We start from the raw sequence: 16,356 nt of genomic DNA, 5'->3' as shown, positions 1-16,356 counted from the left end.
AAAATCTTACTGTATTTTATTTTATTTATTATTATTTTGCCGTAGGGGCACAGAAGTCCAACTCCCCCCCTGTGTGATGCATGCCAGAATACAAATAGGTCGCCGTGAAATGTGCTGCAAATTATGGGTGACTCAGGGGAATACGCCGCAGGTCATGTGTGAAGACAGGAACAGAGATGTGCACAAGTGCGTGTACAAGGCATATGCAATCCATGCCTCGTAATGAGACAGCATGCACCCGAAAAGCACCAGCTCACAGAAGCAGTTGGGAAGTCACCTGCATTCATAAACTGTAGCCTACTGTTTTAATGTGCCGGCTGAGATCCGACCTTTTATTATTATCTGACTTCCTTTTAGCCCTTGTCTTTGGCAAGACGTGCCCCTGTAATGTGGTGATATTTTTGATCTGGTTGTGGCATGTGAGTGTTGTAACCGTGGGTGACACAAGAGGTGGACGGAACGGAGCTGGGGGGCGCTCTGTTCTGCTCAGAGCAGGACGCAGGAGACGGTCGCTCTCCAAGGTTCTGCCAGTCGCTCCTCCTCAGTCCTCTTTCTGGCGTTTAATCCAAACCTCAATTGCAAAATCCTCTAATGACCACCTTCATTCAGAAGTGCTTTCGTTTTTTAACGTGATCTTTCCTCTTTGTCATAGTGGATTTTTTTTTTTCAATGCAACCACTGGATGTACGCTCATATACGTGAAACAAGACCGAGAGCCACTGTATAACCTGCATTTTTTGGATACACTGATTTGACTCTGGATTCTCCAGGAACGCTATAACGGAGGATTTCTAGCAGTCTGTTTTAGCTCCGTGTGCCTGTGCCGCATGCTGTTGGACGTGAACTGCGATATTGTCTCAGAAAGGTTGAGTCGGATGTGGATAATGATGTGAAACAGACCTTACTTTTTTTGTGGATTGTCTCCGTCCTTGCATTGGAAAGAGCGAGGCATTGAAGGCTGATCGCTGATTGCTTTTAAACACATAATCCACGAAGGAAGAAGGGGGATAATAGTGTTTCGGAAGCCTTGCGGAATCTACTGCGTGGAATAAGAGCGAAGTTTCCAATAAGCAAGGCGACTATCAGAGATCCTCCCCAGCCATCCGTGCTTTGGATTTTCCTTGCTTGGACACTACGCGGATTATCAAGCATTTTTAAAATCATTATTATTATTATTTTATCACGGTTGAGTTTGCCTAATTGCTTAAGGTGCGCCATGTTGTCCCCGAAATTCATCTGACATGGTAAAAACACGCAGCTCTAAATACGCAGGGATAGTTGTCAGCGTATACCCAGCCTGTTTCGTCCCCTCTCTTTTTAAAAGGGTGGTGGTTTTTTTTTTTTTTTTTTTTTTTTTTTTGAGACAGTTTATGGCGTTTAACAATGCTTATTTGGGTAACTATGAACCCAGAGCGAGGACATTATCTTTACGTTTGACAACAACTGAAGCAACCTGTTGTTTTTGGTCCTTATAAAGTTTTCCAATCTTATCCTTAAATTGGTCGGCCTTTGCAGGGTTTGGGAAATAAAACACTCCACCCACTCAGTAATGAGTCTCATAACCCTTTCCTCCGTTGTTCTGTGGTTGATCTTGGACCTACAGCTGCTGCTGCTGCTGCTGTCTATATATTTGTAAAAAAAAAACCTGTTGAGCAGTGTACGCTGCCAGGAACCCAGAGCGAATCCCTTTTCATTGTTTAAAATATTCTCTTTAATAAAACTTGTTGTTGTTGGGGGGAAAAAGTACATCTTGGTGGGAGATGGGGTGGCGAGAATGCGCAAAACAGCAGCAGTAAAATCACCACCCATGCCATGATTTTTATCTATGCATGTGATATATTTATATTTATTCATTTTTTTTTTTGTTATTCCACTGCAGAACATCGCTTTCGGATACAAGATGACGGCAGTGATAACGACGATAGCGATCATAAAGACCTGGTCGGACCCGGAGAGAATACCCGGAGCTTAAAAGAGATGACATCCACGCAGTCGTTGTTGAATGTGGATGTTAACGCCGCGGGGAAGGATGGGCCCTCTCCTCTCGGCCGCCTCCGTCCTCCTCCTCCTCCTCCCCCTCTTTCTCCTCCTGGCCCTGAGCGCCGCGTCTCCGGCCACGGTGGCCAACCCTGAGGATTACGCCGCCGACGAGGCGGAGCGGACCGCCGCGGATAACATGGTTTTTGACGACTACCGGGGAAAGGGCTGCGTGGACGACAGCGGGTTCGTGTACAAGCTGGGGGAGCGCTTCTATCCGGGACACTCAAACTGCCCGTGCGTGTGCACGGAGGACGGGCCCGTGTGCGACCAGCCCGAGTGCCCCAAACTGCACCCCAAGTGCACGAAAGTCGAGCACAATGGATGCTGCCCCGAGTGCAAGGAGGTTAAAAACTTTTGCGAGTACCGAGGGAAAACGTATAAAATACTGGAAGAATTCAAGGTAAGACGTTTTTTTTTTAGTCAGTCTTTGCTCACATAAATGGACATGATAAATTGTTGGAATATTAATAATACAATGAGTGTAACATTTTTGAAACAATTTGTTTGGGTAGATTTTAATAAAATTATGTAAGACACTTATGTAGGTCGGATCCAGCATAACATTATGAACTTGGTGTTGATCCTCTGTTTGCTGGTATGACACCACGATATTAGCACGAGATGTTTTAAGTTTTGTAAACTGCCAAATGCAGCCTCCCTGGATTGGTTTTGTTTGTCCAGAACATCCTACAGATCCTCAATGGGATTAAGGTCTTGGCAATTGGGAGACCAATTCAACACCTCATATGTCTTAACGAGCTCCTCCAACTTTTGCTGTTGTGAATGAACACACTATCCTGCTGAAAAAAGACAAGGCTATCTGATAATACAGCTTCCGTTGAAGGGTGTAGATGTTCTGCGACAAAGTTTGCAGATTATGCAATAATGTAGGGTAGGGATCTTTCCACTTTACCAATCCAAAGAGCAATATTTACACTCATCCAGCTATATGACGTTTGTTTAGAGCTGCAAAGGTTATGTGACATAACCTTGAAAAATGTAATATCATTGAAAAATTATATATTGTCAATTTTATCTGCTATATACATTTTTACTTGTTTTTAGGTTTAAAAATAAAAAAATAAACTTGCAAACGGGAACAAATACATTTTCTTCCGTAGAACTCGTAGAAAATTGTGTTGGAAGCATATGTTTGTGTCCTGGTGACATCATTTGAATGCTTTGTTTTAAAATCAGCATATTTCTTTTAAGGCAATGCTTGGTTCTTTGTCATTTTGTGCATGCTTGTTCAAACAAACAAACTTGTTCAGCCTATTCAAAGTTGAAATATTCATTCATAATACAACTGACATGAACTTCTCACCCTTATCATTCCCCGCTGGACACCATGCACGATTAATGCAGAATAACAGTTGACCCAACATCTTCTGTCAAATTTTAATCAAGATGTGTGGGGATTTATTACCAAAATAATTTGCTCATGCTGTTACAGTGTAACCAGTGGTACTTGTTATATATAGTGATATATGTTATTGTATGTTTAATGTGTCTTAAAAGTAAATGGTGATTCTGTCTCCAAACACCCAAAGGCACAATCCTAGTATTATAAGGACACGGAGTCAAAGTGCTTTCTGATATGTGCCGCAGTGTTTTAAGTCACATATTTATACAGATTCAACATTTGTGGTGACTCATTCAAAGGACTAAACTTCAAAGGAAGTATCTGTAATGATTGTCCTGGTCTCAGACTTTATCTATTTCTCAGAATAGAAAAGAGAAAAATGCACAGCCCTAGCTAACCTGGCATGTTCCTAATAAACTGATATGCTGCGATATCTAACACAGTTATCGCTTGTCACATTGATATTATAATAACAGCCACCATTGTTTAAGCCCCATGTGTCAGTAAAAGAGAATATCCATACTGTGTTTTGATTCTTTAGTGTTTCAATTACTTTTTTTTTGTTTCGTTTTACAACTTGTTCACCTCAGCCACCCACGGTAACATCTAAACTAATGAATTTGGCACCAGAGAAGATTAGCCTTGTGAATTAGTTGCATTTGTTATGGTTTGGATTAGGAATACTTGATGTTTTGATTAGCCTGTATATACTGTTAATGTATGATCAAACTGCTTTCTTTGGCTAAGGGCACCAACATGGCTGCCACCCAGTGTGATATCACCGCCCCCCCTCATCAACCAAACACTGAGCCATCATTGCCACACTGACAGATGCTAAAACAGTATTTTAATGCGCTGTTGTGAGGACACTGAGTCATCGCTTTTCCAGCAAGTCTCTACCCATCACAGCAGTGTCTCTGCAGTTGTTATGGAGCATGACAGCACCGTCTGATTATAAATGACACCAGGGGTATGACAACTACAGTCTGTGTTTAAACTGTTGCTGCCCAAGAGGGGACCTCTTAGTTTACGCTCCCCGCAATTGGATCGAGGCTGGGTGTGATTGAAATAAGACATGACACAACATGGCCCAAACAACAAGCTCCATAGCTAATCGTGGATTTTATTCATGTCTGTGCCAACAAATCAGTGCTCACAGATAAGATCAGTCCATCTATTCCTGTTCACTCAGCCAATTACAGCAAGCAAACGGTGGCAAAACCTTTTTATATGACATCATTCTTATATTCTGAGCTTAAATCGCTTAATTTAACTGAATAATAATGATTAATAATGTTTTCCTCAACTGTGTTAACTCTATAAGTGTCCTGTTAATTTTCCACACATATTGCTCTGAATTTACATAACTACGACCCGTGCAACGTCATTCTTTGAATTACCATTTTAATGGATAGATATGAGTAAACATAAATTCCTCATATAATTGATTCTGGTATAAAGTTATTATACTGTAAGTCAGTTTAGAAAAATGCCTTTGATCGGCAAGTTGCTGCCTGTCAACTCAAACAATATATACCCTTTGTCTGTGTCTCAAGAGCTCAGAGAGTAATTTGGGGAAGCAGTTCTTGTAATCCTCTGGATGAAACCCTAGAGCTAAGTGAGTGCTTTTAGCTTGGATATATTATTGAAGAAAATCCAAGAGTGAGTGGTATTTGGGCAGTGTGTTCTCCTGTTTATGTAATGTAGGGGATGTGCAAGTCCCAGCACTGTAAATTTGTGAATATATAATGTATGATTAAAACTCAATATACAATCATGTTAAAGAAAAAAAGGAAGAAAAAGAAAAGGGGAAAGAGACAACAATCCAGTACGTCTTTTATTACTTGATAATTCATTGAGGAGAATTATGCCTTTTATCACTTTTGTGAATGAAAATAGTTTGTGGATCTTTACTCATATTGCCTGTTTAATCTTCTACTAACAGAGGTAACTGCAAATAAATAAGAAACTTTTCATTACCTTTTTTTCATTTCAGCCTGGAGAAATTGTATTCTCTTACTCAACACCGACTGAAAGTGGGATGCTTAGCTACAACAAATTGCTCTCTTCAGAGCCTACCAATTTCTGTTTTATCTTGACCTTTCCCAAACAATCTTCTTATTGCCTTTCTTTAGTGGAACAGAGTGCATTTATTGTGTTTGTCTCAACCATGACAAGCTTTCTAGTGGAACTGGTGGAAATATGTTAACAATTTAATATATAAAAAGGATGGGGGGTCTTAAACCATGGTGCTGGCTAATGCTCTGCAATATTTTACGTATACAAGTGTGTTATACCAGCACAGTTTTCTTTTTAAATGAGAATTGTTTTTATCTTGTTGTATTCAACAGCTGTTTCTGTTTTTACTAATGTTTATGATGAAAAACCGAACAGCACGGTGATACATTTAGGTGGTCAGTGGCTTTTCATTGCACCCTCACTGGACACAACACCGTTGTTTGCTGCTCCCTGGTGAACTTTTGAATAGTATTACTAGGCAAGGTTTGAGAGTATGTTAGCTGCTTAGACTCTGTGCTGAGTAGTGAAACAATGGTTTTGACTTATCCTATATCTGTACACTCTTTTTCTGACAAGTATGTTGTTCAGCAAAAGGTTTGGCTTGGGTATGAATACCTATGAATAAAATGACAAAAGTAATTATTAAAAAGGTTAATGACTTGAATTGAAATGACTAATTTGGGGCACCACCTGATTATCAAGAAAAAAAAATGACAAAAAGGTTTCAGTCTATGTCAGTTATTGCTTTATGAATACCTATGTAGTATCATAGAAAAAATGAAGGAGTGAATTCACACACTGTCGTTCTCAAACAGCAAATGCAAGAATTTCTTAACAATATAATTCCAACTTCCAGTTGAAATACTTTATACAACAATCTTCGTAACAAAACTAGCATCACCCAATTAAACTATGAAGTAAACATTGAACATAAAAGGAAATTGTAGAATTTAGAACAAGGACAAATTGGCTTTCTAACTAAATAAGAACAACAGTCGGTATGTGTTCAAACAACCAGTTTAAAATACAAAGCAGAATGGAAAATCAAATATTATTTTAATGAAATAATGTTTCATTATAAATGTGCTGAATCACAGACAAAGAACCTTTTGGACAATTGATTCTAAAAGTGAAAACACAGATCATTCCGAATAAGGTTTAACAGTGGAGGATGGCCGATGGTGAGTGAGTTGTGTGGCGGTGCTATGAACAGGGATGATATGGCGACTGCTCTCGGTTTAGTGTCTAGGGTAGGTGTTAGCAATCTGCAACTCCCCAAGTGGCTCTTTGGATCTTTCGCTATAGCTCTTGACAACTATGGCAGAAAACGATAAAGAACGAACCAATTTAAAAAAAGATATAATAACAAGTCCAGGTTCTTGCAGTTTTCCAGTTTTTAAAGTTGAAATTGTTAAATTTAAGTTGTGTTAAATCTGTGGGTCTTTACTTATCTTTCATATGAATTATTAGCCCTATGTTTTAGTTATTAGTTTCAAGATAAAGTAGTTCATCAGCACTATGGGTCAGTTGTAACAAACATGATTGGTGTAGGTTGTAACAGTTTAGTCAGTGTTACAACTTACCCCAAGATAGATATGGTACAGTTATGATTAAAATATATTTTATTTTAGCATGCCTAGGAATTGAAAGAGAACAACTGACCGGGGTATGCCTCTAAATAAAGCATGAACAAATGTGCAGTGCAGGGAAAGTTAGTCAGATTTGTGGCAAAAATTGCATGGCATATCGGATAGCATGTCACCCTCTACAGATTCTGCAAACAAGAAAGTGAAGAAGCAAATAAACTCCCTCATGTAGGATACAATTCTGGAAAGAAAGTGTTCACTGATTGACATGAGATTTTCTCTCTCTCTCTCTCTCTCTCTCTCTCTCTCTCTCTCTCTCTCTCTCATGGCCTGCGTTATAAGGTGATACATACTTTATGCAGTGTTTTGGTGCATAGTGACATAAACAACTGCACTACATTCAGGGTGTATACATCAGCTAATTTAGCTTTTTCAAACTAAAAGCTTTCAGTGTTATGTCCAGATCAACAGTGAACCCGCTATTTGAGCCAGACACTGTGTTGTTTATTAAGAGTTATCAAAAGGTAGGAAAAACCTCTGCAGATGTCTGGTGAGGTGAGCGCTGACAGTTCACTGCAGGAAGTGACAGGCAGAGAAGGCTGAGACAGGAATCAAGTCTGTGAGGCTAGCTTGGGTCATGCACAAAAAGATAGAAGACTTGCAGACAGATCTATTGGGGCTTGGCAAGTATTGTGATCATGAAAATAGCCCAGGTTGTTGTCCAAAAAACTGAAGCCGATGAGCTGTCCGACGAGGGCAAGGTGAGGGAGGGAAATTCAGGAAACCATAACCTGGTCGAGAACTCGGCAAGGGAGGAAAAGAACAATGGGCATTTACTCATGCAAGGCTTTCAATAATCTGGCACCAACTGAAGAACAGCAGTATATGAAGCAGCAGATCACCCTGATTGCAGGTAGCAGGAGGAATGGAATATTTTAACAGTCAGCCGGGCCAGAACATGACATTCAGTAGCTGAAGTCATTGTCAGTCCTTATTTTCTGATGTAACAGTTTACCCCAATATGTGTTACAACGGACCCAGACTGTGGGGTTAATTAGTAATATTTTATTCTTTGTGTTTGGGACTAATCCATGGATTTTCTGTTTGAGTTGCTGATCTGTTTGCTGGAATATTTTTTAGCCCACACTTTTGTCTAGTTTGTGTCACAGTTTGAACTCACTGGATTAAAAGAAGTCGGAGTTAAAGAAAGAAATGTCCAAAATGTTACAACCATCCCTGATTTCCCTTACCTGTAATATTTGTGTAGTTTTCAATTTTAAAATATTTTGTCTATAAACTATGTGCTTTTTATATAATTTCCCACAAATGTCAACACCTTACAGAAGAGAGTGTGGTCATCCTCCTTTTTGCAAAGTTTTTGCTTTTATTTATTTTAAAACATAAAAATGGAAATAAAATGATGGCTCTCTAAAAAATGACACAAAAATTCCTTTTGTAGGTATTTATAAAAAAAAAAAGTTATCTTTGTACAAAATTTCACATGACATTTCTGGCTCTAAACAATTTTTATTTAGCTATGCTGAGGTCAAACATGCCTCTTTTTTGTAAAGGTTGTAGACCCCTGCCCTAGTACAATCATCTGCACAGACTGGGTGCACATAGCAGGCCTGAGGAGCTGCAGTTTCAGTCCTGTCTTCTGCAGACAGTGGAAAAAAAATGTTTTTGTAGAGGGATTGCATTTAGCATCTCTTCTTGGGAATCTATAATTCTTTCTGATTTGTTTCTGCAGGAACTCAGACTGCCCGCTTCGAGCAGCTAGTCTTATTTTTGGCCTGTGTATGATCCCAGGTTACTCGGACAGCAGACAATACTTATTTTGGATCCAGGGCTTCTTTGAAGGTGCACTCTTTTACTCAGTTGGCGATCAAGATGTTCATGTGCGTTTCCTGTTGAGGTCCAAGTAGCTGTATGTAGCTCTACGTCACTGGGGTTCCAACTGGGAAACTCCTCCTTCCTGGGAGCTGTGATGGAAATAGATTCATGCTGTGCATTCAGGGATTCTGAGTTTTTACCAGTCTCATGTTCTCTGTGTGTAGCTCAGTCCTTTTTCTCCATCCATGGCTGGGCCCCAACAACTACTAAATACCTGTGTCCAAACCTCCAATATGTTGTTTTGTACCCCTTTCCCCTCCAACCATACAGAGTTCCTAAGAAATCCCTTGTACTGACAGACATTAATATTTACTAAGATATTATCTTTACACAACATCAGTCCTGTGGCAAATGTGATTTCTTCTTTAAAAGTACCCACAGAATAATTGTTAACTGTTTTTTTTTTCAAGATTAAACGTATCTTTCAATGAAAAGAACAAGGACAACTGAAAGACAAAAAGGTAATTTTGTGTAAATCAATTTTAGATACATCTCCACGCGTTAAATTGAAGGTACTTCAGTATAACCAGAAAGCCCAAAGTGAAGAGATTGACTGACAGACTATCTGACAGCTAATTGCATAGCACTTAATCCAAAAGTCCAGTCACTTCAAAATAAATGTTTCATTCTTGTGACACCAAGTAAAAATTATCATACCAACATAAGACAAATTATTATTGACCAAACTTGAAGTTGTATGAATGGAAGTTGCATTTGAAAGATAAAATGTACTTTTTTGAATTAGCTAAAACCAAGGCATTGAAAGTTACCACACTACAACCAAGATTTGACTAAATCTTGGTTGTACCAGAGACCTGATGTAAAGTGAACAGAAATAAAACCAACTGAGAAATGCAGACGCTTGTACAGAATACGAAAAGGGCAAAGAATAAGAATGACATTCACAATCATGGAAAGCAGAATAGATAATCATAAAATCTCTAAGCTAAATAGGACATGACAGAAATTTATCTCTGTTGATCAACTTTGCTCAATCTGTCACACAAATCATGAGCAGAACATTTCACAACCTCTAGTGACTTCATTTCAGATTTATACTGATATCAGGCCAAAGCTAGAAACCCTGTGGAAGAGACTCAAACATTTTTCATGTGGGAAGTTTTCTTTGCTTCTTATGGCACTGTAACACACCAAAGCAGGCAAATGCGTACATGTAAAATTCAGCTAAATAGGTCAGTAGGAAAGAATCATTATTTACAACATTCTGACAGTTTATCTGTGGACATGGAGTTTTATTTTTTTAAGACTAAAGTAGGCCAGAGTGCATTCTCTATTTGTTTACGTGTTTTTGTTTTCATTAGACAATGCTGTTTTCTTCTTCTAGATTTCTATGACAGATATATAAACAACGATTACACTTGCGCTTTCATTGCTGACAACAATTTTTTTCTTAAATTTGGGCCATCACACTTGCTTGTCTAAATCAAATCAATCGGATCACTGTGGCGAAAGCGGTACGGCTCTGCTTGTGAAAGTAAAATCTGTCTCTCTTTTTGGCATTGAGAAAGCAATTTTTGTTGCCACATTGCCAGACATGACACTATTAAAAAAAAGATAAAATAAATTAAATAAAAAAATTCGAAGCAATTAATAGAAAATAAAACGTTTTAAATTACTTTATTTTTTTTGTCATCATTCAAGCACGAACACAAAACATTATTACTTCCAGTGAGTTCAGTTGCTAATTATTTTTTTATTTAAAATTTTGTTACTTTATACCTCTGGTAACAGAATAAACATTTGGTTTTAGGACAGTCTGGGATTGCCCTTTTCGCTGCACTATTTCAGTTGAATGATAAATGTTTTAAATATTAATTCCGAAAACGATTAATATCTTTTGGGTGAAATAAGTAATGGATCACATGCATAACATTATCTTTAGTAAAAGCTCTGTGGTATCAACCTTGTTAAAATTGACGTGCTTAATCTGTACTGATTGGTGTGCTAGCGTGCAAGCTCAGCCCTGCATTGACATGCAAGGCTACAGATTTTATAAGAGCATAAGCCCCTCATTTTCGAGTTAGATCAGGTCCATCAATAGTGCAGCTCACCTCCATGTTAACCTTGACCAAGGGCCCCCAGGATGAAGAGATGCTTCAATACTTTAGGGATTAAAAAGGGTTTTTTATTGTTTACAGTTCAGTTGGCAGGAGGAAAATAAAGAGCGTTCATGTCACCCTTTTAATGGTATCCTACCATAAATTGCAGCATCTTTATCCACTTTGAGAAGGGTGGGTCTCTTCAGTGAGAAGATGAAAGTGTTGGAACCCCACAGTGTTAAAGGAAAGCGCATTAATATCTGTGAAGGGTACCTTTCACCCTCCTGTTTAGGGAAGGCGAAAGGTTAACCTTTGTTTGGTCCTATTAGCACTTCTTTATAGTGACTGGGCTCTGTTTTGTAGACGTTATTCAGTTTAAGACTACAGAAAAGGAGAAAAGACACAGAGGGATTTAAAAGGGTAACAATAGAGCTTCTGGAAAGCTTAGGGCAGATTTATGTTTTCCGTTCTTGGCCTCATGAATAGCGTCTTAATACAAAAATAATGGAGTGGGAGTATGTTCTGTTGGCATATTATTTTCACATCCCTGTTTTGTAAGATTGTCACTAGGGGTGCCTGTGCAAATTCTCAGTTTACCGGGTCATGGCAACAGCAAACAGGCTAGGGGTCTAAGGTCCAGTATGGTTCTGGTCCAAATGCTGCCTTTTCTTCTGCCCCATGGAATAAACAAACTATAGAACAGAATAAAGGCCCGATGAGTCTCAATCTGTATTGTAGGGAATCCCTGTTTAGTGTAGTATTATTCACTTCATGTTTGATTGATCTATGAATTTTAGAAACACGGTCTTGATCATAAAAAACAGAGAAATTGCCCTTTAATTAAATGAAGACACAACCTTCTAATTTCATATTTTTGTGTTCACATTGTAAGTTTTTTTTTGTAAATATGTATACTTTCAAAACGCAAACATCTAATGTAGTATAACCACCAGTTTTGCGATTATATGTGGCAGATTACTCAGAGTTCCATATTCACAATTATCTCACTCAGTCATCCTCTTTTAATGTTTTCAAGGTTCAAAGTTTAGACATTAAACAGAAAATCATTTGTCAATCATTTTAGCTGCCAAGATACAAAAGTAACCTTTTACTTGCACCAACGTCCATCTGCTTTCATATGTAGTTGTTCGTGGTGTTTGTGTATATTTTCAGGGATTTTAGTACTTACTGTAGTTGAAGTATCAATCACATGAATGTTAATGTAAAGGTTTATCTAAAACAACAATTCATTAACGTAAAAATGTGCTTGCTCAAGAATTCTGTTGCATGATCAAAACTTGGGTAGTTTATTAGATAGATAGATAGATAGATAGATAGATAGATAGATAGATAGATAGATAGATAGATAGATAGATAGATAGATAGATAGATAGATAGATAGATAGATAGATAGATAGATAGATAGATAGATAGATAGATAGATAGATAGATAGATAGATAGATAGATAGATAGATGTGGCACATGTTGTTTGTGTGAATCTTTCAGCCAACCTAAATATCAGTGTGACAGAGCTATGGTGCCGTTTATTTATTTTTCTTTTGTCCGTCTTCTGTCTTCTTCCACTTATCCGGGGTCGGGTCGCGGGGGTAGCAGCTTCAGTAGGGAGGCCCAGACGTCCCTCTCCCCAGCCACTTGGGCCAGCTCCTCAGGAGGAATCCCGAGGCGTTCCCGGGCCAGCCGGGAGACATAGTCCCTCCAGCATGTCCTGGGTCTTCCCCTGGGCCTCCTCCCGGTGGGACGTGCCCGGAACACCTCACCAGGGAGGCGTCCAGGAGGCATCCTGACCAGATGCCCGAGCCACCTCAACTGGCTCCTCTCGACGTGGAGGAGTAGCGGCTCTACTCTGAGTCCTCCCCGGATGACTGAGCTCCTCACCCTATCTCTAAGGGAGAGCCCAGACACACTACGGAGAAAACTCATTTCAGCCGCTTGTATCCGGGATCTCGTTCTTTCTGTCACGACCCAAAGCTCGTGACCATAGATGAGGGTAGGAACGTAGATCGACCGGTAAATCGAGAGCTTCGCCTTTTGGCTCAGCTCTCTCTTCACCACAACGGATCGGTACAGCGCCCGCTTCACAGCAGACGCTGCACCAATCCGCCTGTCGATCTCCCGCTCCATCTTCCCCTCATTTGTGAACAAGACCCCAAGATACTTGAACTCCTCCACTAGGGGCAGCACATCCTCCCCAACCCGTAGAAGGCACTCTACCCTTTTCCGGTTCAAGACCATGGTCTCGGATTTGGAGGCACTGATTTTCATCCCGGCCGCTTCGCACTCGGCTGCGAACCGCTCCAGTGAGAGCTGTAGATCACGCCCTGATGAAGCCAATAGGACCACGTCATCCGCGAATAGCAGAGACGCAATCCTAAGGCCACCAAAACGGATCCCTCAACACCTTGGCTGCGCCTAGAAATTCTGTCCATAAAAGTTATGAACAGAATCGGTGACAAAGGGCAACCTTGGCGGAGTCCAACTCTCACCGGAAACGAGTCCGACTTACTGCCGGCAATGCGGACCAGACTCTGACACCGGTCGTACAGAGACCTGACAGCCCTTATTAAAGGGTCCGGTACTCCATACTCCCGGAGTACCCCCCACAGGATCCCCCGGGGGACACGGTCGAATGCCTTCTCCAGATCCACAAAGCACATGTAGACTGGTTGGGCAAACTCCCATGCCCCCTCAAGAATCCTGCTGAGGGTATAGAGCTGGTCCAGTGTTCCACGGCCAGGACGAAAACCACACTGACATGTTATGTTATTTTTGTTTAAAGTTGTTCAAGCTACTCTTTTTCCAGTACAAATCTCACTGCAACACCATCTTATGCCACACTCTTCTTGAAAGTTCCCAAGATTGCCTCAAGTTAAGGATAGGTTTGTAATCAATATGTGAACCAGAAATTGCTTCCAAATGTGTAAGTGGGTAAACTTACACATTTGGAAGCAATTTCTGGTTTCTGTTCACACTGGCTTTGTTGAAAAAGAGTTTGAGTTCTCAGGATATTGGAATGCATTTTTATTTCATGGTCAGAATTTCTTTCTTTGATGTGAAGTACTTTCTTCAGTATATCTTTAGGTTTATATTGATGTTACTAGATCACTGCTGAATATGTGCCAACAAAAAAGGCTTAGCTATAGGGTTGAGAGAATTTGCAAGTACACAACTTCAGTGCAAAAGTAAAACAAAAGAAAACTTTTAATTTTGATGGTAAGAACAAACAACTAATGGAAACCCCAAATTCAGTATCTGAGAAAATTTGAATATTCTGAAAAGATCCAGTATTGAAGGCACCTGGTACCAAACACTAATCAGATAATTACCTCAACACACCTGTAAAGGCGTTTAGATGGTGTCTCAGTCTAGTTTTGTAGGCAACACAATCATAGGGAAGACTGCTGATTTGATATTTGTCCAAAAGACGACCACTGACACCTTGCTCAAGGAAGGCAAGACACAAAAGGACATTTCTAAAGAGGCTGGCTGTTTACAGATCTATGTGTCCAAGCACATTAATAGAGAGACAAAGCAAAGGAAAATATGTGGTAGAACAAAGGGTATAAGCGATAGGGGTGACTGCACTCTGGAGAGGATTGTGAAACAAAATCCATTTAAAAACGTAGGGGAAGATTCCCAAAGAGTGGACTGCAGCTGGAGTCAGTGCTTCAAGATTCACCACTCACAGACGTATGCAAGACATGACTTGCCAAGCCATTCTGGAACAAGAGACAGCATCAGAACCGTCTCGTCTAGGCTAAAGACAAAAATGACTTTACTGTTGCTGAGTGGTCCAAAGTTATGTTCTCTGTTCAAAGTAAATGTTACATTTCATTTGGAAATTAAAATCCCAGAGTCTGGAGGAAGAGAGGAGAGGTACAGAATCTATGTTGCTTGAGCTCCAGTGGAAATCAGTGATGGCATTGTGAAGAGGAAGATGCGATACGGCAGACCTAACATTGGAGAAGAGCTGAAGGCCACTGTCAGTGCAACCTGGGCTCTCATAACACCTGAGCAGTGCCACAGACTGATGGAGTCCATGCCACACCGCATTGCTGCAGTAATCCAGGGAAAAAGAAACCCAAGTATTAAGTGCTGTGCATGCTCATACCTTTCATGCTCATACTTTTCAGTTGGCCAGCATTTCTGGAAATCATTTTTTTTTTGTGTTGGTCTTAAGTAATATTCTTATTTTCTGAGATACTGAATTTGGGGTTTTCATTAGTTGTCAGTTAAATCATCAAAATTAAAAGAAATAAACACTTGAAATATATTAGTCTGTGTGTAATTAATGAATAGAATAAACAACTTTCACCTATTGAATGGAATTACTAATTGGTCATAATTTTTTGCCTGAATACTTTATATTGGATGCACTATCCGTTGAAAGCTTTTATTTTACCTAATTGGTAGAGAGAAAACTAAGACACAGTGTGTCTTGATATTTAATGTTTTTCGGACTATTGTTCAAACTTCAACAACACTGCTAAACTTAAGCTTCCAAAAGCTTTTTTTCTTTGATTTGTTTTGTTTTTACCTTCTGAGTCTGTGATCAATAGATATGTAAAAAAACAATACTTTTGAAGATTTTCCTTTTCATAGCGATTCTAAGGACAACAAAGACATTATTGTCCTTACAGTTCCTAAAATGTAACATATACGTTAGACAAAGACATTAAAAACAGAAGCCATACACCCACATACTGATGTGCCCACTCATAACACATGGCAGTTGTTAGTAACTCTTGTTTCTCAGAAACATTTGTGAGAGTACATCCATAAAGGCTGTAGAAATGATTGTTGAAATTGATTTTTCTCTCCAATTTGCCAGAGGCAACAATTGTGCCAATAAGTGCAAACAATCTTGCCACAAAGAATGTTTGATTTGTTTGAAATTATTGCCCTTTTAGTCAGTATTGAGTGTTTTTTGTTTTGTTTTGTTTTGTTTTTTTTTTTGGCGGGGGGGGGGGGGGTTGCGCCATGTTTCTGAGTCATTCTACCTCCTATGCACCCATAGACCCTGTAAAACATTTTTAAGACACACAATCAAAGCAAGCTGTTTGACTGTCAAACTGTCCCTTCTATTAACTGCATCAATGAGCTTCCTGTGACCTTGCTATACAGCTTAAAAGTTTGACCATTGCCATTAACATTTGCCCCCGCCGAAAGTTATTAGACCTTTTATTGCCTCACTGCCCTGTTCCCATTTGTCTAAGTGCGGGAATGGAAAGCATGACAGCCAATTCACTCTAATACCCAGCTAATAAAAGTGGAGACAACAGAAGTCTTTTTTTTCACCTAAACATCTGGCAGCATGTCTAAATTTAGTGCAACTGCTCCATTTTCCTTTGTGAGTCTGGGCTTAGGCATGACTGA

At 39.6% G+C, this 16,356-nt stretch overlaps 1 protein-coding gene across 1 annotated transcript in view; it reads left to right on the top strand.

Moving 5' to 3' along the window:
- The first annotated feature begins 2,002 nt into the window (after positions 1 to 2,002).
- The window catches only part of vwc2l (von Willebrand factor C domain containing 2 like), a 46,421-nt gene continuing 32,067 nt past the window's right edge, over positions 2,003 to 16,356 (top strand). Inside the window, exon 1 of the mRNA XM_036139492.1 lies at positions 2,003 to 2,440. Within this exon, the coding sequence (XP_035995385.1) occupies positions 2,003 to 2,440 (438 nt within the window). The remainder of the gene's footprint in view (positions 2,441 to 16,356) is intronic.

The sequence above is a fragment of the Fundulus heteroclitus genome, chromosome 7, assembly GCF_011125445.2.
Source record: "Fundulus heteroclitus isolate FHET01 chromosome 7, MU-UCD_Fhet_4.1, whole genome shotgun sequence".
Classification (NCBI taxonomy): domain Eukaryota; kingdom Metazoa; phylum Chordata; class Actinopteri; order Cyprinodontiformes; family Fundulidae; genus Fundulus; species Fundulus heteroclitus.
The sequence above is the reverse complement of the archived record's forward strand: the minus strand, read 5'-3'. Positions and strand labels throughout refer to the sequence as shown.